At 38.8% G+C, this 26,257-nt stretch overlaps 1 protein-coding gene across 2 annotated transcripts in view; it reads left to right on the forward strand.

The window, feature by feature from the left end:
- Positions 1–7,090: 7,090 nt before the first annotated feature.
- Positions 7,091–26,257, forward strand: part of SENP6 (SUMO specific peptidase 6) — a 72,732-nt gene continuing 53,565 nt past the window's right edge. Inside the window, exon 1 of one of the 2 annotated variants that reach the window (XM_038130977.1) lies at positions 7,091–8,800. In XM_038130977.1, coding sequence (XP_037986905.1) covers positions 8,752–8,800 — 49 coding nt within the window. In that variant the 5' untranslated portion in view covers positions 7,091–8,751. The remainder of the gene's footprint in view (positions 8,801–26,257) is intronic. The other variant, XM_038130976.1, reaches the window with a different exon arrangement.

The following is a 26,257-nucleotide window of genomic DNA, read 5'->3' on the forward strand; positions in this document are numbered from 1 at the left end:
ACTAATTAGGATAGTAAAATAACTCAAAATACCCCCAAATTATGAAAATATAGTTAACCAGTCCTACAAATGAGGATAGCTTATATATTGTTCCAAGGCATCTTAAAATCTTCTGCTGTATGAAAACAACCAAATTTCATACATTCTACAAATTAGAAACATTTTACAGCACTGAATTTCTTCACAGGACATTTCAAGTGTCATGATGATGATTTCAATGACAATTTTCCTCTTGTAAAACTAGTTGTGAGTCATGAATAAGATTTAGTTTCTTTTCTTTAAATAACATTATCTATTCTTAAGATTATTATATTTAAGTTGCTGAATTTGAATGATTACAATCTTTATTCATCTTTATGGGTGGTACAGAGTCTGGAATTTTTATGATGAAAACTGATACAGCACTTTAAAACTTTTCTATGCTGAAAACCAATACATTTAATTTCTATACTACCAGGCAACAAACAGGATAGACATTAATAACAGGTCAGCTCCACTTTAATGTTCTCATATGGTAACCATAATTTAAACAGTCTGTTAAAAGTTTCACATAGTTTTAGCAACCATAGACCCTAGATCAAAATACATATATCTTCACACTGATTGAAACTGTTTAGTTTTTCAAACAAAATAATGAAAACAGTGTTTGTGATCTAGATTAATTACAAACAAATTTAAAGAGTTCCATGTATTAAAGTAAGCAAATTTATTCACAAGTTACAAGGTTTTCTCAAAAAGAAACAGAGAATAATGTCTTCATAATATTAAAAGGAACATTATCTTTCTTCTGAGCACTAAACAGTCTGAGTAATATGCTTACATATGTTCACAATATGCTTTCAAGCTGATGTGGACCTCAGACTCCTAGAAAAGACAAGTAACTACTCAAGCGACTCATGAGCATTTTTAACATAAAATGGTCAATAACACCAAACACAGCATAAACCACTCCTGTAAAAGTCTGCAGGCCAGTCACACAGCAGTTATGCTCGCAGTGGTTAAGCTCCACTTAGCTTTTGATGAAACCAACAGCAGTACTACTGGTATTCTAATGTGAATGACTGTGTTATTATAGGGGGCTCCAACGATTTGTGACAGGAGTCACAGCAGCAGCAGCCACTCCCTGGCCCCAACTATCTCTTGGCTTCTTGGCCTCCGACTTTTAACAGCTACATCTCCTTGAAGAAGAACATGACCTAATGGTATCCATTAGGAATAACACACCAAGAGTAACCAGATTCATCTTGTTTTTATACAGGCAGCTAATGATAAGGATTATACATGCCTGGAATGAATCAAAGACAGACACTTAATGACTGACATCGTCATTTATCAAAGAGCATAAAGACTTGGAGAATCTTTAAAGTTAAAACAAATGCTTGTGATAGGCCACTTTACAAATTGGTACAGCTTGTTAACAAATACCACAGATCTCACAAGTCACTGTGAGTTAGAGCATCCCCTCCCACTAAGATGTCCTTATACCGTATGACCCTGGGCACACAAAGGTAACTCTTTATTTCTTTAACCTCCTCTGTCTCAGGGCATATATTGCTTTACATCAATCAAGGTTCTCTACAGAATCCATCAGGGCCACACTCTACACCACAAATACTTTTTGCACCTTATTTCATAGGGGCTAATTGAGTTATAATTCTGGAGAAAACTTCATCTCGTCTGGCATTTGACAATGCATGCACAACACAAGCACACCTTCTGGCATTTGACAATGCATGCATAACAGCATTTCATGTGGACTGGTGCTGTTAGGATATAACTTCATTAAAGAATGTAAATTACATCTTTAAAAATAGCAGCGGACATCCACATCCTTCTAACAGAGGGAAATAATGTCTCAGAAGGCCATTCTCATCTTGAAGAAAAACACTGAGAAGATCAAAGCACTCTGGATTTCTACACAGATGTGAATGTCTTCTTACAGATCTCTGGGACTTGTATTCCAGTCTCCTGAGAATCACTGAAAAGCTCTGATGTTATGCTATACCTCTGTCCATCTTCTTTGGAATAGCTGGCATGTAGGATCAATAGGGAGAGGAGAAAGCAAGTAATACTGACTCCAGTAAGACATTAACCGTTGTGTATGACTTCTTAAAACTGAACCAGGAAAAAAGCTGGAAAAATGCACATTCGGTGTGCTTCCCTGACAGTTTGAGAGAGGCACTTGATCCTACCCAGGCTTATCCTAAACAGGTTTATTCTAGCTATAATTTTATTATTTTCACTGTCAGACCACAAGTACTGCAAGCACCTAACAAGGGGTTAAGGACAGGATTAGAATTAAAAGAAATTACTTAAACCACCAAGGTGATACGCAGCAAAGAAATGTAGAAAATCAGACACTTTAGATGGAGAAATCAAATGAAGTAATACAAAGCGAGATACAGCTGCTAGGGAACAACACTACAAAAAAGGACGGAGGGTTTATACTAGATTACAGATTGGCCATGATCTGTGGTTCTGTTGAAATGTATTTTAGGATATACTGAAGGAATTGCATTATGTCAGAAGTAGGAGACAGTCATTCCACTCTATTCAGTTTTGGAGAGAGCTACATTAGTATTGCATTCTGATTTGAATGCCCCACTTTAAATACAGACTAGTTAAAGAGACTCCAGTGAGACTGAAAATAATAAATGAAGACTGAAGGATCTGTAGAAAAGAATGAGATACACTACAGCATTCTCAAAGTATAGAGAGGTTACTAAAAAGTGCACAGTGAATTCTAACTGAAGAAGAAGAAAGCTATTTCTAGAAAAGATTGTTTAGGTTAATATGGACATTCCCCACTCCCCCTGTTCTAGTATACTATCTGTGGAGACTGAAGATCAATCTTAAACTGAGACTTTTAAGGACATATACTACTGATATATTAAGTCATAAATCTCAGCAGAAGGACACATGAAATTATCCCTTTATCTCTTTTAAATCCTGTATTATATGGATTCTATTACTTGCAGTATGGTTATTATTAGGTATGCTTCAACTGGCTCCACTTCCCAGATGAGACAGAGCCAGTACAGAACTTAACCAGTACAGTGCACAGACAGGAGCACATCCATCTTCCCAGCCCAGACCTCTGAACTCCTGTATACATTAAGAAAGAGGTTTCAGAAGTTCTTCTGATTAGAAGGCAAACTTGCAAGGAACAAACTTGGTGTCTTCACCGGCGCCCTGAGCAGTAAGGGAGTAAGTCATCCAAATTGAGAACAGGGAGGATGCTGTGCTTTCATTATGATTGCTACAGCCCCATGGGTCATGTTCATAGGTACAGAAATTTGACCTTTTTCTTTGCTTTAGAATGTATTTTTGCATGTATGTGTACAGGTTAATATTTGCCATTTTACAAGCCCTTGGTGTAATTTATTTTTAGAAATATGATTCCAAAATATACAGAAGAATTCCATATGAAACATGTAACAACTTTTCCTAAAAGACTGCTTTAATTGCTCTGAAGCACAAGTATTCTTAAAGCACCAGACACATAGGCATCTAATGAAACAGACAGGCAGGGAAAAGTGATCCTCCTCTAAGAGGTGTGAGCCTGCAGAAATATATCAATAAGACATATTCTATTTATTACATGCATTTGGTTAAATAAGCCATCTCTAGTAACAGAGTTCTTAAAGCAAATGGTTATTGACAAAGGATCTCCAAGGATATCAGCTACAAAACAGTTTCTCTTTCTAACGGTGAGACCATTTTAAACAAAAGCCATCCGCAAGTTCTGCTAGCTGGAAATTAAGAACATGTATTTCTCTCCATGAGTGATCATGAGAATGACTTCTGTAAAACTTCATACAAAAGAAGTTTCAGTATCTATGTGTTTAAACATACTTTGGAGGTTGACTTAAGACATATTTCCCATTTATTTGAAAAGCAAGAGATTAGAGAGACAAGATCTGACCCCGTGCATAAATGTATGTTTTGTATGCTGGATGTTTTTGGATGCCTGACATGCCTGAAGTAACAGTCTGAGCCTTGCTATGCTTTCATTATTTATGCTTAACTTTTATTGTAGAAAAATGTATATTTTATTTTTCTCAATGCATAGTCTTTGTATCTACAGCATTTCATGCTGTAGATACTTTTTTTTGTTAGTAGATGAAAAACTACTACGCCATACTATTTAGGATGACAAATGAAACATTTTCTAGTTTTTCTTCTTTAAATCAGTTAGAACTTCTGCTCTTATCAGTAAAATAATGAAAGAGTTACACTGAAAGACAAAGAAAAAATTTATGCTGTTGCCGAATCTTAAAGTTGAAATGCAATCAATAAATGTATTTCATCAGTCTCTTGGCAAAACTGTATTTCCCTTAGACCATCACCATAAAAATACCAGAAATAAATAAAAGCAAATTCAGATTAACAACACAGATGCTATAGGAAACTTAGAGAAAATATGATAAAGCAAGTTAGACATTTTGAATATACACTGGAAAGTATATTCTATGTCTCTTAAATGTACCATATTTTTCTTGAGCCTTTTATATGCTCCCCCTTTAACACTTAGAAAACTATTAACATTTTAGTCTTTTGTTAGTTAAAGTTAAATCTTTGCCTCAAAGATTTAATGTACATTTACCTTATGTACATCACTAGGAAATAATTAAAATATGAAAGATTATCCCCTATTTTTCCAACAGAATAGTTTATATTTGATTTATAACTGGCTATTTTTTCTATAGCATCATTTCATGCATATATTTGAAACCATTCTCATTTATAATGTTTTATTTTTCCTCATTGATCACAGTTACTTTTCTATTTAGAGATGTAAATGATGTAATGGTTCTGGACTGTGCAACAAATTCTATAAGTTTTTTCCTCTATAAAAAATGACGTCCCAAATGTAGCCCAACCCTGCAAAATGAAATTTTTATTTCCAAAAGTAATATCTAATGCTATGTTGTAGATAACAATGTTGGCATATGACTCAATCACTCTTTTATATTTATAAAACTCAGTTTGATGCTTAATTAGTCGTTATGTTTTTTAGCCCAGCACAGTTGCCTTATCTCACTGTCCAGTAAGAAAACTTGCAGATTTAAAGCAAAACTGTTTCTCTTTGAATAGTTCTAATGCAATAATGACCAAATGCAAAAGACACTTAAATCAATAATGGCCATTTTAGATTTCAAAATGTTTATAACAGTATCAGAAAACCTACAAGGTATTTGTTTATTATGGTTACTTTTCAACAGCACAATGTTGAGTTTTGAGGTAAATTGGTGAGATTCAAAAAACAGGTCTCCTTCAAGGAAAGAATTAGGAAAATAGTTTAGACACAATCTCAATGATCTTAAGCTGTTCTTAGTTATTTACTACCTACTTGACAATCTACCATCTTTGATACCACAGTTTAACAAAAAACCTTTTCCACATCCTGATGTATCACTGTTAAGTCCCAGCACACAAATGAATAGTTCTCTTCCCTCTGGAAACATTCCTGAAGAGCTACCTGCAGTATGCCAGCTGTCCTGGAATAGTATGAGACAACCCCTGAAATTAAAGCAATAACTTTAATAACAAGAAGAAGATATTGCCATACAAGAAATAAATCTGATTTTGCTTTGAAAATGCCAAAGAAGAAAACTAGGCAGCAGGTCATGAGGACAGCAAGAAGACAGTTACTTTTTTAAAACTGAGAACACAGACCGTGTTTCATTAATATGTTCAAGAAACAGTTCTAAGAACAACAATGGAAAACAGTGAAAATTAACTTCACCCCAGAACACTTACTTCCTGAATGATGGGACTGTTAAACAGAAGTTATTTATAGTCTATAGAGCAGGTTCATGGGTTGTAAATAACAAAAAAATATTCAAGGTGCCTATAAATTCCCTTAAATATCTATATTCAATTTATACACCCGTACAGAAAACTAAGTTATGTACATTACCACAACAGAAGCTGTAAAACTGCAATCCCAATTCCATTTTATTCCTTAAGCAAGGAAGTAGTGTTTCTAGGGAATAACTACCCCCATTTTCTTGGCTAACCTTACAAGAACAGAGAGGAAACAAGAAGTAACTGGAAAGAATCAGAAATACAAAAAAACCCCAAACTTTTCAGTTTCTGTAAAGTAATTTTCAGCACTGAATCATCTAAGCCACATTCATTAATAATAACTTTTTCATTGTGGGAAGAAAAGGAAAAAATAGATTTCTAAGATGAGACAAAAATTCTTCACCACTCCCTAATGCAGCAATCGGCTTTCCACCCTACACAGAGCTGTGCCAACAGAGCTGAGCACAGGCCAGTGTTTGTAAATTCTGTATCTTACACTGGCCTGTGATTGTCAACTACCCACAGAGGGACTGGTCAACTTCTAGGGGATGCTAAAGGCCAGAAAGCAATGACCTGATGCATGTCATCCCTGGGCTCTTATTCTGTGAACACAATTGAATTCTTCCTTCAGAGAGAAAGAAAACTCAGTGAATTCTGTAAGATTTCCCTCAGAGTGAAGGAGAACACTAACTTTCTCTTTCTCTTTGTTCATTCTGTTACATGAAAAAAAAAAATCTTCTGGTTCTAGGCAAAGTTAAGAGGATCTGAAAAGATTTTGTAAGACTTGAGTGCTCTCAGTATTGCATTCCCTCACAAATACTTCTTGAATGAAAAAACAAACCACTCTAAGGCTGAGAATAGACTACTAATAAAAGTTTAATTATTAAGAGTTTTGACTATATTCTATCCTCTTGCATCCTTAAGGAGCTTCAAAATAAAGGAAAAAAGAACAGTGCAATGAGATGTAATTCTGGGCAGGTCTTTTCCATTAAAAAGTTTATGTTAAATTATCAATCAAAAAGTCCAAAATCAATCATGCATCTAGATTAACACTGATAGCTTATTCCCTTATCCTTTCTACTTTAAAAGGGTATTTTTACCTATACTGCATCTCAGTTCACTAAAACTCTCAAGATGTATTTGATACCTTGGTCAATGAATCCTCTACTGAGCATTGAACATTTACTCAAATAGTTCATATCTCTAAATCCTTAGTTTTAAAAAAATTATGTAGACTTGTGTAGACCTGGATCAGTCTAGTCTCAACTGTCAATAAGAACTTGTTTTTGTGGGTTAATGCTGTAACCTCTGCAGTAAATCCTCTAACTGGACAATACGCCTCTGAGATACAAAACTGTATTTTTGAAAGTTAGATTCCAAATTTCTTTTTTTAACTATGAGGTTTCTATTGAACAGATTATTTTCTTGGTTTCTCTGTAATTAGCTGGGACCAATTTCTCCTAATTGTTTCCTGTTAATCTCATTACTAATGAAACAAGGATAGTTTGTGATCTCTCTTTCAGGAAGCCTTTTTTTCCTAAGGAGATTTTGAAGACTGAGATTTGTAGATTTGCCAGCAGTGTTACAGCTTTTGGGATTCTTTCTAAGTACTTTCAAGCTCTGGTGGTGAGATGTACCACTTGGGGAGCAGTCTGATATCTCCTGTTGTCTTCCAGACTGCTTTTTGCCTCTCGATTGCATAAAAACGGAGCACTCTTGTAAGTATTTTAAGCACGCTAGGTGCGTTCAGGAACAAAAATGCCAAATTTAGAAGACTTAAAGGAAAACTACAATTTTCCTCTTTCTAGCCTTTAATCTTCATATGCACTAGGTGCTTGAATTTACCTAATTTAGGATTTCAGTCTGCAAACAAGTCTTCAGTTCAAGCATTTTTGGAAGATCACTTTTCAGGGATTAGAAATGTTGGACACCAGGTACCTTAGAATTCCCCAAATCTGCAGTAAAGTTAGGGGGCAACAGGAGTCAACAGAATCCCAGATTGAAAAACCTGTCCAAGGAAGGAGTATCTGGTGTTGCCTAGCTACAGAGTGCCACAAATTATCTTTCCGTTTTTAAAGGATGCATTTTTTTTGTATTTCGGCTTTACAGGAAAGCTTTTTAAGATGTAAAACCCACACATACTAAACCTCAAATGCACCTGAAGCCATGACTTGCAATTTCACTTTAGCTGGCGTGGCAACGCTGCACGTTTTGCAAAATCCAACATTTGGATTGGAATATGATCAGGCCACAGAAGATTTAAAGATTAATAGGAATCTTTCAATCTTGCGAAGACCTTTTCCCCGAGCTTGAGCGAGGTGAGAGGCCAACGGGCCCCAGCGCTCCGCCATGGACTCCGGCACTCCTCTAACTTCATTCATTTTACCCGAGCCACCTCCTCGTCTCCCGAAAGCTGCTGCCTCCAGGCTGATGGAGGAGGGAGCGGGAGAGCCCGAGGTACTGCCGGGCGCAGCGCCGCTGCGGCCATTTTCTCGTCCCGGGGCCGGGAAAGCCGGCGGCTGCCGCGGCGGGCGAGCCGCAGGTCGGGCGGGCCAGCGCCGCTCACGGAGCAGAGCGGCGGCGGCGGCGCGCTCCGAGCCCTCGCCTCCCGCGCTCCCGGGGGCGCGTGCGGCGCAGCGGCGGCCAGGCCAGGCCCGCCTGCCCCGACGGGCGCCAACGGGCCCGGCTGCGGCCGCTCGCGGGTGCCGGCGGCGGGCGCGCTGAGGGAGGAGCGCCCGCGCTGCCGCCGCTTCCTCCTGCGCGGGGGCCGGAAGGCAGCGCGGCCCGGCAGCGGGAGAGGGCCGGGCCTCGGCGGTAGTGCCGCCGTTGCGGGTCAGCCACCCAGCCTTCCGCAGTGGGGGCGGGCAGGCCGGGGGAAGGGCCGGGCCCCGCCGCCGCGCTGGGCGATGGAGTGAGGGAGCGCTGCGCGGCAGCGGGAAGATGGCCGGTGGCGGCGGCGGTGGCTGCAGAGACAGCTTGTTTCTGGAAGGTGCGTGCAAGGCTGCGAGGAGGGAAATGTGGCCCGCGAGCCGCGTTTCCCTTCTGGCGACCAGTAAAGGGGCACGGCACAAACTGGGGAATGGGGGAGGCGGGCGTGTGAGTTCGTGTGGGGGGTGGGGGTTATGGGTCCCCTTTGGGTGCGACGACAATGAGAGGTGGCTTCGTGGTGGGGGAAGGGTGGCTGCCGTGGTTAGGTCTGGTGAAAAGGGACCTGCTTTTGAGGGAGGGCTTAGTGAGGGCGATTTGGTTCGGGGTTTTTTTGTTTGTTTGTTTTTTTTCCTTCTTTCTTTCTTTTACTGTTTCGAGACGTTGGGAGTGCGGTGTTTCTTTCCTTTGTCGGGGCAGCGCCGAGAGCAGCCCGGGCTTGGTGCGGCGGCAGGACTCAGCCGTGGCTCGGCGGGCGCTGGGCTGGGGGCGGCGGGCAGGGTGAGCGCTGGGTGAGAGGGGAGGCCGGGGCTGCCCGCCCTGCCCTCAGCCCGCTCCCAGGCCCCGGCCTAGCCCGTATTCTTTGGCCCCACCGTAAAATAAGTCTTCGCCTGCTCCTAAAAGGCTCCTGTAAAGGTTTGGGACTGAGTTTGATTTTGTGAGGGGGGTAATGCTTAAAATTGTGGTACAAAGGGGAGGATAAACCTTATTACCTGCATTTGAAAGAAACCTTTTGCGTTTGTAAAGCCCTGACTTTTTTTTCTTTTTTTTCTTTTTTTTTCTTTTTTGTTTTTCTTTTTTGTTATACGGTTTTGGTGTCTTGAGGGGGTTTTTGTTTATCACTATAAAGCTTTCAATTATAATGTGAAAAGCCTCCTGAAATGGGAATATTTTTAAACTGTTGAGTCTTTACAGTTTCATTGATACATCAAAAAATTTACTGCTGTAGCCTTGCAAAATTGCTATAAGCACATGTCCTGATGGCATAGACCAGTAGTCTGGTAAATTCTGCCAAATTACCACGATGATAACAAAGAAAAATTAATGAAATTAAGTACTCCTCATAAGCAGAGTTTTTCAAGTCAGGAGGAAGTTTAGCATGGGAGATTTGCAGTACCTGCATTGCACAGAACATAACCTCTTGCAGATTTTCTCTTGCTGGAGGATGTTGGATATTGGCTTTTTATTACAAGATATTCTGAAATAGATGTACCATGTGAACAAAACACTGCTTGTTGTTTTGAACAATTAATCTGGAATTTTGATATTCAGAAACTCTGGTTAATGACAGCTGTCATGTTACCTCCCTTATACCTTTAAAGGATTTGGTGGTGAAATGTGGACACCCCATTTTTTTTCCTGACGTCTCCACAGATTATGGTGAGGTTTGTGCAGACAGCTAAAAGTCTGAAGGTGATGACTAGTCACTGTCTAATATGTGCACCTTGGGTACTTGCTGGCTGCTCAGGTGGCTGAGAGAATATGAATTTCATATGCAATAGTCACACTTTTTTTGCTTATGAATTCTCGTTCCAACAGCAGGAGCAATACAATACTGGATAGCATCTCCATTTGAAGCTTCAGTGTTCCACGATGGGTGAAGTGAAGCTGGTTTTGTGTTTCCCCATTGTTTGGGGACATGTTCATTTTAGGACTGATGAGGTGATAGAAACCCTAAGAGTGCAGCCACATGTGAAGAAAAATCTGGTGTAGATGGTGGTGACAAAAAATTTATGGGGGTGGCCCAAGTCCAAATGGGACAGTCACACTTGGGCAGATTTAGAAAGAGCTGGTAAAATCTGTACTGATTTGAAGCAATGGGAAAAGGCTTTCAGATGTTACTTGATAGGTACTTATTAGAGATATTTATAGAAAAAGTACAGGCATAGAAAATCTATAAATACGTATATATACATGAGATTTTTGTCAGTCTCCAGTCTGGAAAGATAGCATATTAGATCAACCTAATGATGTTACCTAGAAGCACTGTTACCCTAAGGCTAGACAAGCAAGAGAGTGCCAGATTTGTGAAATAAGTATAGTGGAGACAAAAAAGGGGATTGAAGTGTGCAGAGTAGGAAATATGGCAACTTCTGTTGCCAGATGATGGTTATTAATACATGAGCCTAGAGCTGTATCTATAACTTGTCTGAGTGTATGTTTCATGGAGTCCGTTGAAGGCTGTGTAAGCAACAACCAAAAATTGTTTACTTAATGTTTTCTCAAAAGGTGTTTTCTCAAAGACTGGCAGGACTCCTCTGTCCATCCCTGCCTTGAACATGCACAGTAGAGGAAGTCTGGGCGAAATGGATGTCAGCTCTATCACCAGTTAAACTCAGCCTAAGGGACACTGGTTAAATACGTACCTTCTTTTGTGTGTATACATACAGGTACACAGACACTTCTGATGCTGTCCTGCTTATGTTGACTATCAGTCAGACTTAAGATAAATGTACAGTTAAGTGAAATAAATCACTTTTCAGTATGATAATTGTTCAGAATTTTGGTTTTGATTCCACGTGTCCGGTGAGATTCTGCTTTTCTTTCATTTAGTGTAACTATTACTGTGAAGAAATATGTCTGTCATTCTACTGTAAGAGTGCTTCCTCTTAACATTTTTATTATTCTATTCTCCAGTAAAAACAAAATGGTCTTTCTGGAAGGGTGTTCCTTGAATGATTGATTTGTTGCCTTTCTGGTAGTACCATTCTTGAACATAGTGATTCATAGTGATTCATGGTTTTTGTCCAGTTCTGTGTATCTAATGTGCATAATTTTTTATGCTGTAATATATAGACTGTTTAATGGAAATGTGAAAGAGATCCCTAGGACTATGATGGACTCTTTTTAAAGCTGCACTTGTTATCATTCTGAAGCAGTGATAATAGTTGATCACATATATGTGGATATACAGGGCCTGCATGATTTCTTCACTTGAAGTGCCAGGACTGTTAGAAATGTGGAAAGCACTCTATTTTTGTTATTTAATCTAGATGCAAGTGAAATTAGTAAAACTGTTCTGAGTTTGGTTTTTTAAAGTGATGTTTCAAAGTTATGGGCCAAACATGCAGAAATTGCACTAAGTATTTCTCTTTCATGGGAATTCTTTCCTAATATTGTGGACGAGAAGTTCAGTGACTAGAAATTTGTGTCTGCAGCAGTTCCTGTGTTTTTTAACTGATAGTCACATCTAGAATATAAAGAATGGTAGGCAAACTCATTTGGACTTAAGGTAGGAGGCATGTTAAACATGTGGGAATGGAGAGTACTGTTGATCATTATAACCTTGGAGAAAAATTGCAGGGACTCTTGTTTTCTGACTCCATTATTACTGAGTTGCGAAGAAATTGTAATTTCTCTTTTCCAACATGAAATTTAAGTTTACCTATGTTTATGCAGTAGATAATAGGTAAACTTCAAAATGTTTTCCAGAATAAGGGAGAAATGTATTATTCTTTCCTATCATTTATTTCAGTCTTCTGGTGATTACAGTAGTGATGCTGAGAGCCAGTATTGAATTTTCTTTTTGAGGATCTCCTTTCTAAGGAATGTTGCCAGTCCCTAGCTTCAGAGCTGTTGAGATATTTCAGTGCAGTCGTGGCAGGAATTTGCTCAATTTCCATTCCTATTTCTTGGCTACAGGTTTCGTAATAACAGTAAACAAAACTATGTGGTCTACCTGTTAACAGCAGTAGAATAAACTTCACAGTTGTCTGCCAGAGGATTCCACAAGACTGCTTTGTTCTTCTTTCAGTTCACTTGTAAAGAATTGTCTTCACCAAAGCAAGAGCTGTAGACTTAGAACTTTTTGGGAGTTTTCTTAAAGGTAGCTGAGATTCTGGGGTGGTACAGAAGCTTGCAGCTTTTGTGTATTAGTGTAGAGTTACAGACCTACCTTTTGAAGTGGTGGTAAGCCCCTCCTCTCTTTTTTTGTTTCTGTTTTTAACCATACTGAGAAATCTCTGACTGGAATAATACAAATTAGGAGGGTGGAGTGCAGTTTATATTCAGGTACAACACTTGAAACATTTCTACCTGCCGGAATTTTCTACTTGCAAGATTCTTCTCTTTATTTTTCTCTTAACAGTGAAATTTAATTGTTGTAATTGTCTCTAATAAGTCTCTGGTGCTTTGTTTGTGATCTAATGGAGATTGTGATCAGCTTGAAAATGTGGGGAAGAATTGTTTCAGGTATCATTGATCTTCTGTGTCTATATGAACTCCTGATTTATCCTGTTGAATTCTTCTCTGGTTTGTGTCTGTCCCGTCAGTGTCCAGACAGCTTCTGTTTCTTCTGTTTTTTTTGAGAGTGGCTTTTTTTTTTAAATGAGAAAGTGTGAAGTTTGTGACTTCTATAGCTTGTTTATATATCCCAGTCCTTTGACCCATTCAGATTTTTTTTCCAGCACTGCACATGTATCTTCTTAGACTTGAGGAATGTTGGGCTGTTCTCTCCAGTGGTTTTGAGAATAGGAAACCTTCTGACTTGAGTAACAGGTTATTTTCTATGAATGAAACTCACTTGTTGAGAACTATTTCTCAACAAAGTCAAATTGAAAACATTTCTTACTGTCTTATTTTTTCATACATGCCAGACTAACTTGGGCGATAGGTGGCATGAAATATTAGGAAAGACAGGGTACTTCTTAAAGTATGCAGAAAGATACTAAAAATACATCTAATTTATCTATTACTGCTTTATAACATGTTGCAATATGCTTGGGAGCACATTCTAAGGTAACAGGCTGTGTCCCAGTCCTCTTCCACATCATCACCTCCTTAATTTTGAGACAGGATTCTAGGAGCCCAGGCTTGTCCTCAGGCATTTAGTATTTGGTAGTTTTTCCTAAGTAACTGCTGCTCTATAAGTTTTCTCAAAGTGGGACATAGAAGCTTCTGGTGTAACTGTCTTCCTTGGGATGCCTCATCCACTATTTTCTGGCTCTTGGATTTGGTAGTAAAGTGCTACTCTTTCCTCAGAAAAAAAAAAGTACAGAATTTCTAGTGGCTTTTAGTGGCAAAAAAAAAAATTAGTTAAATGAGAATGTTCCTAAAAGAGACCCTTACACTTCTTTATGTAATATAAATGAAAAAGTAATAACAAAAGTAGTAGCATTAATACATGGTGGGATAGCAAACATTAAACCAACAGTTAGCAGATGTCATGCTTGCACAGATATGGGCCCATTTAGATATTTCAGTCTTTCCCTTCTTGTTTTATGTACAAGAATAAAACAAAATAGGTTATTTATTTTAATGGTTTCAACAGCAACTTCGGCTTTTATTACTGTTGTTTCTGGAAGACTGCACATGGATTTTGGTGCAGTATCAGACTTCACCTAGTCTATAGTTTTAGCTTTGTCTCATAATTGAGGAGTACCAAGGTGTTTTGTGCTGTAGCAGATCCTATAATATGAGAATAGCCACTGAACTTTGCATTTTTAAATACTGCTTTGTAAGAATATGAAGGTTTTTTGAGTCATCTCATAGTATTGCCTTCTTCCTTCCCAGTAACAGGATCACCTATTTCCAATCCGCTGCCATAGCCAGGGACGCTTTCCACTGCACCAAATTGCTCAAGGCCCCATCTAACCTGGCCTTGGACACTTTCAGAGTTGGTGCATCCACAACCCCCTTGGGCAACATCTGCAAGTGCAGTGTCCTTGGCTAGTGCTTTCTTGCAAGTAACAAACATGGTAGCGTAACTTTTATTTTTCCAAAACTTAAAAACCTCTCATTTACAGAGATGTAAAGATAAAAATTTTTTACCCTTTTGCCTTACAGGTAAAAATACAGAAGTCTGTGAAATTTGCTCACTCCATTAAGCAGGGAAGTCAAATTTAGTGTCCCTGAAGCTAAGGTTTCAGTGTTGCCTGAGCATGGTTCAGTTTGCTGCTCACTGGTGTTAGTTCCTTCAGTGGCTGAGCAGTCAGGGGTCACGGCAGCGAGAGGACTTGGGGCACAGGACAGCAGATACCTTCATGTGTCTGTGTTGCAAAGAAAGGAGTGGAAGAGTGTGCAGGATAGCTTAAGATGCTGCAGGAGGCTGAGAAACCGAACAAAAATGGAGCTGTTGTGGTGGAGGATATTGTGGAGATACCAGGAACAAATCTGGGTTTGGGAAGAAAGTTCAAATGTAATTCTCTTGTCTTGGCATTTCTGAAAGGCATTTACTTTGGGGTGAGGAGAGCACATGTGTTAAGCTCCTTTCTTTTGGCCCATGTTTTGGTTACAGTTTGGAGGTTGGTTACAGTTTGGAGGTTTTTAAGGTAGTGATAGTTTTACATAGATTGAAATCTGTCTAATGCTCTGTACTTACTTTCTATGAAGAAAATGAAAGCATTAGTAGAATATTATTTTTCTTATTAGATAGAATTAAATTTGTTAGTAGCTTTATCTTACACATTTAATTTTTAAAAGCATGTGTTCCTAACTTCTGTTTCTGTGTTCAGCAGCCTAGGATGCCTAATGCCTAATATTTTCAGGTTAAGATGACCTTAAGCTGTAATTAAGTCAGAATTGGTGTCTGAATGTCACCTTAGTGGGTGCTTGAACTCTCTACCACCCTGGAGACTTAACCTATTTCTTGCCAGAGAGATTGAACTTAGTCTGTTCTGTCTTGCCAGGTTGGCACTTTGCCAAAGTTCTGTTGAATTTGCTCATTGAAGGGTAACTGGTAGATGCAGGACAATGGCTTGGATGGGGGAGAGCATACAGCCTCTTTTTACATGTGAGAAGAAAAGGACGTTTCCTGTTCCATCTCTGCCTGGTGATCTGTTAAGTCAGGCTAAGGTGTAATACATAGCTTAAACTTTGTAATAAGTATTTTAGTATAAGAGCAGCTTTATTCTGCCCAAGGAGACGCAATTATTTTAAATAGCAGGTTATCTTCTGTGAAGAACAAGGTTATGGTGAAGGCTGGAGACTGGAGGGAATAAATTAACAGGCTGTGGTTATTTCTTCCCAGGTTGGTCAGCAGGCCTTTAAAAAGGTTTTGTTAACAGACAAGGGATATGAGCGCTGCATGAGGCAAGGAGACATTTCTGCATGTGTGTCCCAGTAATTCCTTTGAAAGAAGAATTTGGTGTGAAAGACTTTGGGGTATCTTTTTTTGAGTTAATCTTGAGTGATTATAGATAAAGAGCTGTGATGATTCAAAACTCTGTTAAGGCCTCCTGACTTTTTGTTTGTTTGTTTTCAGGCCATATGAGCTGGAGCAAAGTCTCCCTGCTCATATCTCTGTGAGATTTTGTTTGTTTGTTTATTTTTATTAGACTTGCCACAACAATGTTTTAGGAATGAAAAAATACCAATAATACTCTGCTGTGGTTAAACATATTACTCTATGACATGATTAATAATAAGTAATCTTAGAAATTTATGTCTCTAAGAAACAGCTGCAAAATATTTATTTTATGAGTATGTTTTTATTTGATGTCATACAGTTGTTTCATTTGTACTAAAATTCATTCTACTGATGTATTTTTATTAATGTCACAGGATATAATGTTGTATTTGTTTGACATGTACAATTTTTATGGCTCATTTAGCAAAATATGAGTATCCTGCTGATGACAGAATTTAATACGACAGTCTAACAGAAAGATTATTCAAGAGCCCATTAGATGAGAATTTGAACTATGCAGTAGATGTTAGGTTTCATATTTACAATTGCCTTTGTAATTTCTGAGGCTCACTTGTAGAAACATTTACTAGAGTTTGTTGTAATTTTATTTCTACCAAGGCTTACTGCTTAAGAAACAATTTAAGGATCCTTTACATTTGGGGACAAACTTTCAAAAGTGAACTTTGGGACTATGTTGTCCCAGGTCATTGTGTTTGCATATACCTGGCCCTGGGACAGCAAAACTTCAATGGAGATTTTATAGGTCTGCCATGAGGCAAGTATGTTGTAGCTGAATCTTGATAAATACCACAAAATCTATCTGTCATTGATAAAGTAAAAAGTTCTTTGTCATGTAGCAAAGCCTATGTTAGATGAAAAAGGCACCGCTCATTAGGTGGAAGAAAGACTGTGCCCTGTGAGGCACAGTTCAGTAAGTTCTGAGAAAGAGCTTATAGTTCAAGGTAAGCAGGAGTTTCTTTGGATAGAAGTGGCTGAAACTCTGGCTGCAGGATGGTCATTTAACAAGTTCTGTGTTTTGATTTAGCTGTTTTTGGAGTGCTGTTTCTTGAAAAGTAGTTTTATAACTAGGTTCAATTAGCAAGATGGCATGTGTTACTTTATTAAAAATGAGTTGATAGCCCATCTTAATTTTTGTTGCTTTTATGAGTAGTTACTGAGAAAACATTTGTTTTTCATGGGATTTTAAAGTGATTTTTTAGCTTTTTAAAAAATAAAGCCTGCTTTGTGGATCTTGGTATACTGTGACTTAGTTATCAGTTGTCAGTGCTCCTTAAACTCATTGCTGTTAGGTCTGGAGAAGTTTGGTACTTCCATTACAAAGATTTCCGTGATCTTAATGCAGTACTCTAGTTGCATTATTTCACTCCTTGCTGCATTGATGATTGCTAATTGCAAGGGAGTTAAAGTAAATAGTGTATCTAGTCTGAGCAGAGGGCTCTTGCCTATATTTATGTTGCATTTCTCTGATTTTTTTTAAGAGACATAGTGTACATAGATCTTAACTGTGTGTGGATTTGCAGAGTCATAGCAAGACCCTGTGTGTGGGGCCATACTGTATGGCCACACAAGGAATTGTGCCTGCAGTTGACAACACAGCCAGGCCCACTGCTGGGTGCTGCTCCGAGGGACAGAGCTGCTGCCCCTCCCAGAGACAGTGAGCTCCAGCTGTGCTCCAGTCAACACTGGCACTTCACTGGCTTCATGGCAGGTTGGCTGGAGGAACTGAATTGACAGAAAACTAATCTTTGGAGTGGGGAGAAGTGTTGGTGGAGCTAGTCTATTCCTTTTCAGCCATATTAGAAATCCACCTCAGCTGACTGCTGCCTTGTATGGGTATGAAAGCTTGCCAGTGTCTCTAAGAATTGGAGAAAACTCCAGGTATTTAGCCTTTACAGAAGGGCAAATGCAAATATTTTTCTTGCCACATAGTTTAACTAACTCTTTCATCATCCTTTCCCTACTCAATTATTTTCTGAAATGTGCTTTTTTCTTGTGACCAAATATTTGAGGTTTTTTAATTGATCTTGTTGAGCATTTTCTTTATATGCTTTCTTTACTGTCTATTTCATGTGGATTTTGAGCAATTGACAACATCAAAGAGGTGTCTTGTGCTTTTTTCCTACTTCAATTACATTTAGAGTTTCTTCTTATGGAAGAAACATTCTTGTGGAAGTGTTCAAGGCCAGGCTGGATGGGGCTCTGGACCTGGTCTAGTTGAATGTCTCCCCCTGACTCATGGCAGCAGGGCTGGCAATAGATGATTTTTAAGGTCACTTCCAACCAATACAATTCTGTGATTCTTCTGTCCTGCATATGCAAGTTAAGTTCTTGCAGAGATTGTGGAACCTTTCTGGACTTTTAAATTCTGTGTGTTTTTATAAAGGGGATAGTATCTATCTGACATCATCTATGAGACTTTACAGGTTAAAACCAGAAGAATTAAATAGTACAAATTCTTTTTTCTTCCTCTTGGTATGTAAGATACAGTGCTTTATTTCATCCTGATGTTCCAATTTCTGCAGCAAACATGGAAACCTTCTCAAAGTGTCAGTTGCCTAATTTCCAGGTAATTTGGCTAAGTTATTAATCTTACTCTGTATGTAACTGCCTTTCAGCACTTTCTAAAAATAGATTGCCATTTGTTTAATACTGCTGTATGCTCAGTTGCACAAGCTTAGGTTTTATTTGAAGATGGATCCCATGGTGCATAACAAAGTGTGCAAATCACATGCATAATATACTGTAAGGTTTCACGCTGTGTTTTGCTCATCTTCTAAAACTATTCCAGTGTTCAGAATTTGAGATAATCTGTGATTAATGTAATATACTGATTGGCCACAGAAAGTATATTCTGGAATTCTTGTTCAGAAATTCTTGAAATGGCTTGTTAGCTTTATATATTTTTCATATTTTGAGAGTGAATTGGCAGTTCAGAAATTGTTCTTAGGCTAACGTCACCTTTTATCCTCTATTTTTATCTATAAAGTAGGAATATACCTCTCTTAGACTTAACTTTCCTTAAAAACAACAAAACTTTCTTCCTAATTTCTGAATTTTCGGTATATCTCCAAGTCTAGCAGTAGAGGTCTGAGGTAAGTAAAGAATTCATAATGCTAGAGATGAAAAAATTACTTTATTGTTTGTTTCTCCTCTTTTCCCTGTTTATTGTTGGCTCCTACTTTTGATGTTACTCAAATTATCTTACTTGTGTGGAAAGTTTGAGTGGGAGTCAGACTTACTCAGAGAGGGAAAAGAAGAAAAGTGACTGTTGTACTCCTTTTTCGAAGTTGGAAGTTTTTCTGATGGGGGTGCAGTTGCTTCGGGGATGCTTTGTACCTGTGAATAGTCTGTGGTTTTATTTGAGGGCTGGCTGGATTCAGATGGGTTGGAACATCCTGTTCAAGCCAGACCCAGTTAGAGCAGGTTGCTCGGGGATTTGTCCTGTCTCTATTGTCTCTCAGGTCAGTGTGGTCAACTCTTGAGCACACATGTGGTAAAGAATAAGTTCTGTCTTTTGCAGACTAGCCTGTAGTTCACCAGGTCATCCTTGTTGCCCTTCTGGAAGGGCAATGATGTTTTTCCAGGCATTGGATACAACTGGCTGAAGTGCTCCTTAATCACATCTTCCTTGACAATGAGTGATACTGCATTCCCACTGATTATGCTGATAGAAATGGGGAACTGTGAAGTCAGAGGACCGAACTTAGCAGTGAAGTCTGGGATGACAAAAAAATAAATCATATTCTTAATATTTTTTTCATGTCTTTTGTCATTAGGTTTCTGTCTCATTGAGCAGAAAAAGCCCACAATTTTCTGTAGCATTCTTTTTGTTGTTGGTGTAGACAAAGAAGGCCTCTTGAAGTAGTTCTGCATTGTTTTCTGATGCTTTCATAAGGGCACCATCCTTGGGTGGTGTAGATACCGCTATGCCTCTGTGGAGAGAATCAGTAGAAAAGGTGAAGAAGCGTTAGTTGTCCATTGTGTGGTTATAATTGCTGTCTAGCCAGATAAACTTTCAAAGGCATCACAAAGAAAATGTTTAACATACTTCAAAGCTCTAGCCTTTCATCCTCCTCTGTTACTCCTTGTTAATACTTAAAAAATACTAAACAGTTCAGCAAATGATCAAACTTGGCAGTTCTGTCTTTTTCCGTCCTGTCATCAGTGCAGTAACCTGCAATGTTAGCAGCCCAATGTGCTTACAAGCCCTGAAAAAAACGCAGTCATTTACCAGAATATGCAGATGATTTCCATCTTTAAAGTACAGAACTTTCAAAAATGCTTTTGCTTTCCAGGGGCTTTTGTCCAGAAATGAATGCTCTATATTTATAATTTGTTTTCTGTGGACATCAAGTTCTTGGAAGGGTGTGGGTGTTTTTGCTAGCCAGCTAAGATATTGAATTCCCTTCACGTGCAAAGGAATGTCTGTGTTTGATATCCATTACACTGGTATCATAGAACTTCATTATTAAACTCTCTGCTTCATGTACTATCTCAGCTACTGTGAGGTTATGATTACTGCCTGTTACTGTGTTACTGGGACTTTTTTTTTTTTTTGCCTCTGCAGGTAATTTAGGGAGTGGAAAGTTAAAGCATCTTGTAAGCACCAGATATTTAAATCTCTACCTATAAATGTAGGTTAGGTTACAATTCCATGGAAATTTCCTTCGTATCCATAGTACTTATGATAGTTCAGTTCCTGGATGGACCTTACCTTTGCTGTGCTGTCACAGCTGCGCTGTGTTAGTGTGGTTGAACAGGAGGAGGGACCTGATGTGGTTGAAAAATAACTTTTCCCCTCCCCTGCTGCTCAAGGGGTTCTTGCCTGAATTAGTGTCCTTCCCCAGCTTTTCTGTCAGCTTTTCTGTGCTGACATATGCAGGGTGCAGGACAGGAGTGAGAATTGGCAACTCCTAGTAAGAATGAGGGGCCTGTATCTTCATGGAGTGCTGCTTCAGACTGTGAAAATGCAACCTCACTGTGGTTACACAGTTGATATAGTAGAGCTGATGGTATCAAAGCTGGAAGATAAAAAACTGTTTTGCATAGAAGCCTGTCTGGAAGAATAATGAAGCAATGGGGAAAGTAAATCAAAAAATATTTCTGTGTCAGAGTTTTATGAGCACTTGTATCCTCTTAACAATATATCTGATGACTCTAAATGAGCAACAGATTAGAAAGCTTAGAAGCATTTTTTTTCATTTATTTAAAGATGAGTCTGGATGAAGGCAATGATTCTGAGTACATTTAAATTAATTTACATTTTCTGTGTGAGCAGAAAATACTGCAGTATCTGATAAGCTGGTTGCAGTTGTGATGGTGTAAGCATTTGTAATATGAGGCTTGCAGTGTTTCTTTACCAGCAACTGGGGAAAAAGAATGTAAACTTCAAGTCATCCTGAAAAAGCGTCTGGGTCCTGAACCTAACCTTTGTTTGATCTAGATTGTGTGTTTAGAAGGGTTCTTCTACACACAGAAATAAATGAGATTTCAGCAGATGAAGGACTTATAAAAGCTTCTATGTATGCAATAGAAACCGTGAAGTCTCTGTTGTTGTGTTCTGGGGGGTGCTAGGGAGTTATTTTGGCAAACCAGTGTTCTATATGAAAAGATTTCTTTCCTAGAAAAGTTGATCTTTGTGTGGACAATAAATGCATCTGGCTTCTTTGGTGAGTTGATCTTAGAGAATCATACAACTGTTGGGTGTGAAAGTGATCTTAAAGAGCATCTCGTTCCAACACCCTTTCTGTGGACAGGGATACCATTCACTAGATCAGCTTGCTCAGGGCCCCATCCAGCCTGGCCTTGAACACTTCCAGGGATGGGCATCCACAGCCTTTCTGGGCAACCTGTTCCAGTGCCTCACCACTCTCTCCCTAAGTATTTCTTTGTAATATATCTAATCCAAACCTGCCATCTTTCAGTTTAAAATCACTGCCCCTTGTCCCATCACTGTCTGTCCATATGAAAATCCCTCTCTCTTGGGCTTCTCTCAGTGATTTCTTCTCCCAGTCTGTACTCATGTCTGGGATTTCCCCAGCTCAGGTGCAATACCTGGCTCTTGGGCTTGTTGAATTTCAAGGGAAAGCCCACTTCTCAAGTTTGTCCAGGTCCCCTCTGGATAGGCATCATGTCCTTCCACTGTGTCAGCTGTACCACTCAGCTTGGTGTCATCTGCCAACTTGCTGAGGCTGCACTTGATCTCACCATGTCATTGATGAAGACGTGGAAGAGTACCAGTCCCAAGAGTCAGGAGAGACCTGAGGGATGCCACTCATCACCACCTGGACATTGGCTGTAGTTCGCTGGCTGCATCCACCCAGCCAGTTCCTTACCTGCTAGAGAGTCCATCCATGTCTTTCCAATTTGTCGATAAGGACATCATGTGGAACCATATTAAAGGCTTTACAGAAGTGTAGGTAGATGGCATCTGTCAGTCTTTTCTTGTCGACCATTGCTGTCATTCCATCATAGAAGGCCACCAGATTGGTCAGGCATGATTTGCCCTTAGTTAAGCTATGGGCACTGCCTTGGGCCACCTTCTTGTCTTGTATGTGCCTTGTATGTGCCTGTCTTCTAGGAGGATCTGCTCCATGGTTTTCCCAGACACAGAAGTGAGGCCCTCTGATCCCCTGCAGCTCCCCACTGCCACCAAAATCTTGCCTCACAAACCCAATGCAGCATCACATACAAAACAATAAAGCAATAGGGGTGTTTTTCTGGTGAATTGTAGTATAAATTGGTACAGAATGATTTGCCTTAGAGGCACAAGGTACAAGACATGAAAAAACCAAATCTTCCAATATGATGTCTTTTGCTGGACACTAGTACTTTACTAAATACTTCGTATGTCACTTCTCCTTTAGTGTTTTGGGCAGGATTTTAACAGATGCTTTTTTTTGCAACTGCAAAATTTTGCTCTTATTTCATGGATATTCACTATGAAGTTTGTTCCTTCCATTTAGGAATTGCTTAGTGACATTGTTGAATGACAGTAACTCCTGCTGATGGAGTTTACGAAACAGTGTCCATGCACAGTAATTTAAAGGTGTTGATCTCCTTGCTGACATTTTCCTACAGGCATATTTTGCTTTCTAATCCAAAATGTGGTAATTCTGTTTTACACAAAAAGACTGTATGGGGATTTTTAAAAGTCCGGCTTCAGGGTGTGGTTAATAATGACATAAATGTCCTAAGAAAACACACTATTTTTTCAGGATTTTTTTAAATTGGCTTGTTAGAAATTACATATAACTGTTGTTTAAAAAAAGCAGTGAAATGTGTCAGCTGCGCCTGTGTAACTTCTCTAGTTAAATTCCGGGTACTTTCTTGGGCTCAGAACTGATACCTCCGTTGGTGTAACAGCACCAAAGGGAGTTAGTAGTGGGAGGAAAAAGGAGAGTGAAATCTGCCTCCAGCATGCTGTGTGACTTAGGCAGAGGTGCAGGGATTACCTTCTCTTGGCATAATATCTTAGGGTTAGCTCTGTCTTTATGAATATTTTCACCTCTGGGTATGGCTGTGCCTTATTGATTAAAAAGACCTTGAATGGTGCACATAGTGAAAATTGCATCATTGGGGTTCCAAATTTAAGTCTTAGTACAAAATAGTCAGCAGCTTAGCCTTAGTGACAGATTACTTGTTACCCCCTTAAAAAAATTAAAAATCTTGTATGGAATCAGATACCAAGTGGCTGTTCAGATCACGTAACTCAGGTGAACACTTTGACTAACATGGTGGTATACTTCTAGATTTACATTTTTGTTAGGACCAAGAGTGCTAGGGAGAGTGAAAATTGATCCAGAGTTGAATGAGCAGAACTGAGATACTGAGACATTTTCCATGGATGGCTGCACTGATCTGTAGCAGTGGATGAACCGTCCAATACAAAAATGCTTAATTAAAAGAAGAATTACAGAAAATACTAGGAAACCTTTTGAAAAAGAAAGAAAATATGCAACTGGAGTGTGAAATACTTGTAGCCAGCTTGGGAGTTATTTAAAGGTATAGGAGGCTTACAGCATGCATGCTACTTGTTTAAGTAGATTTCAGAAGGCTCCCCAAATGCTAAATGCCTGGCTAAACATCAGAATAAGATACTATATCTGAAATAAAACTTCATAGTTCTTGAATGAGATCTTTTATCTGAGTAATGAAAATAGAGAATAATAAAAGAGCTGGTGGATTTAACCTGTAATTATAATGAGGTGGGGAAAAAATTGATTAGTAACTCCCAGCAGACATAAAAACTATTGTTAAGTGTTTCAAACTCAGCAGGAAAGTTTGAGGAGTGTCTGGAGGATCAGTAGACAACCCAGTTGAAAAAGGTGGCTTTGGAGTATGTAAGGTCATAGCTGAATAATGGAATTGCTTGCACTCACTTTGGCAATGCTTAGAGAGCTCTTCATGCCAGAATGTTTCTTAATAAGGAGTGTGACAGAGTGTACAACTCAAAATGAAGCATCAGTGGAAGAAATTGCAGTACATTGAGCAAACTGTGAACAAGGCAGCATGATCAAATGGCATTCATCCAAGTGTTGTAAGAGGAACTGGGGGATAAAGGAGCTAATGACTGCAGTGTGTTGCTTGTGGTTAGCATCATATTTCTGCTACAGGTAAGAAGGGTAGCTGGTGTGATCTCAGCATTTTAAAAAGGCAGTGGCGATATTTGAGGCACTTTACATCAGTGAGCTTTGTGACCATGGAACCTGAATTCATGGAAATTATAATGGAGACCAGAATTGATTTCATTGTTCCCTCTGTAAAGTCATTATCAAAGGCTTTAGGAGAGGCTGAATTACCTCTGAATAAAATGGAAAATTTTATAAGAAACAATTGTGAGGAGTTAGAAAAAGAGGGCAAGAAAGGTTTGTTTTGTTAATAGAAGTAACCAGTTGAATTGCACAAGGATCTCTGACATTGGTGCACAGTTACAAGGAAAAGGGCATGATAGCCAGGTGACCAAGTTAGTAGATGTTTAAACTATACTTGGGTTAGTATAATGGTTAGCTATTTAAAGAAAGTTGTAAATGCTCAGGTTTTGAATTATGTGGGTTGAAATTGTACATGAAATTCAATGTAGGTAAATGTCAAGTAATCTAAGTGAATGAGAAGTAAAAAAGGGGCATTTTTGTAGGTAGCAATTGGCTCTGAAGTGCTTCTTAACCAATCATGAGTGAAAGATGGAATTATCTGGTACCTAAAGATCAATGCAGTTTTCCTTAGCAGTGAAAACAGCAAATGCAGTGTAAAGATTTTCTAGGAAAGGAGCAAAGAACAAAACAGAAACAACATTCTGCATTTGTAGAAATTCATGGGATGTATGCATCTCGAGTATTCCTCATAGTGTGTGTATCCTGATTTCAGAAGGGGTACAGTAGACTAGATGAGGTTCAAAGAGAAGCATCAAGAGGGATTTAAAAGCATGAAACAGTTTTCATGTGAGGAAAAATTAAGCTGACTCATTTTTTTTCTTGTTCTGCCTGGGAAAGGATGACCATGGAAGAACACAACAGGAATCGATGCAATCATGAGGGAATAGGGAAGGGTTACTTATTACTGTCTTCTCGAGTACATTGACTGGAGAAGTAGAGTACTAAGAGCAAAAGGTGCCAGATTGAATCAGAGTCAACAAAAGGAGATACTCCTGTAATTAAGCTGAGGTACTTTCTGCTGCAAGATGTTGTTGATTCTATACGGCAGTCTTGATTAAAAAGCAAACAGGGAGAAGAAAAAGGTAGGAAAAGCTGTTAAACACAAAAATATGTGTTTAAGTTATTCACCCATGCCTCAGGAAGCCAGCAGTAGGTGCAAGTAGTTGGAAGCAGAAGTTGAATATGAAATAAATATTTCTGTGTGCCTTGTTTATACTTTATCCGAAACATATGTTGTTGGTTGTGATTTTCTTACTCTTTTCTCTCAGAGTAGATCAGTTTCATTCATTATTTCTACATGCATTTTCAACAATGTAAAGACAAATGTGGTAAGAAAAACTACACTTAAACCATAATCAAAGCAGCTGCATAGTTTGTCTCACACAGAATTCCTGTGAGACAGCTCTTAATTGCAGTATTTAGGGCCCAGGGGGAACAGTGCCTTGCTTTAATGAGTGCTGTCTCTGTGCTCTGGAACACCTTCACTTAAGAATACCCCATGCTATGATATTATATGAAAATCTCCATAAGGGTGGATATTGTAGTAGAGAGATCTGAAATTTTATGTACTATGACAAAAGTTTTTACTTAGTTCATGCTAACACTGAAATTTTAATTTGCATTGTATGTTAATTCAGGTCAGCAACAGATGTTGAATTAAAAATCCAGCATATTAGGTTGAAATTGTACTTCAGACAGTTCGGAACTGTTGCTTTTATAT

This window comes from Motacilla alba, chromosome 3 (genome assembly GCF_015832195.1).
Source record: "Motacilla alba alba isolate MOTALB_02 chromosome 3, Motacilla_alba_V1.0_pri, whole genome shotgun sequence".
NCBI classification, from domain to species: Eukaryota; Metazoa; Chordata; class Aves; order Passeriformes; family Motacillidae; genus Motacilla; species Motacilla alba.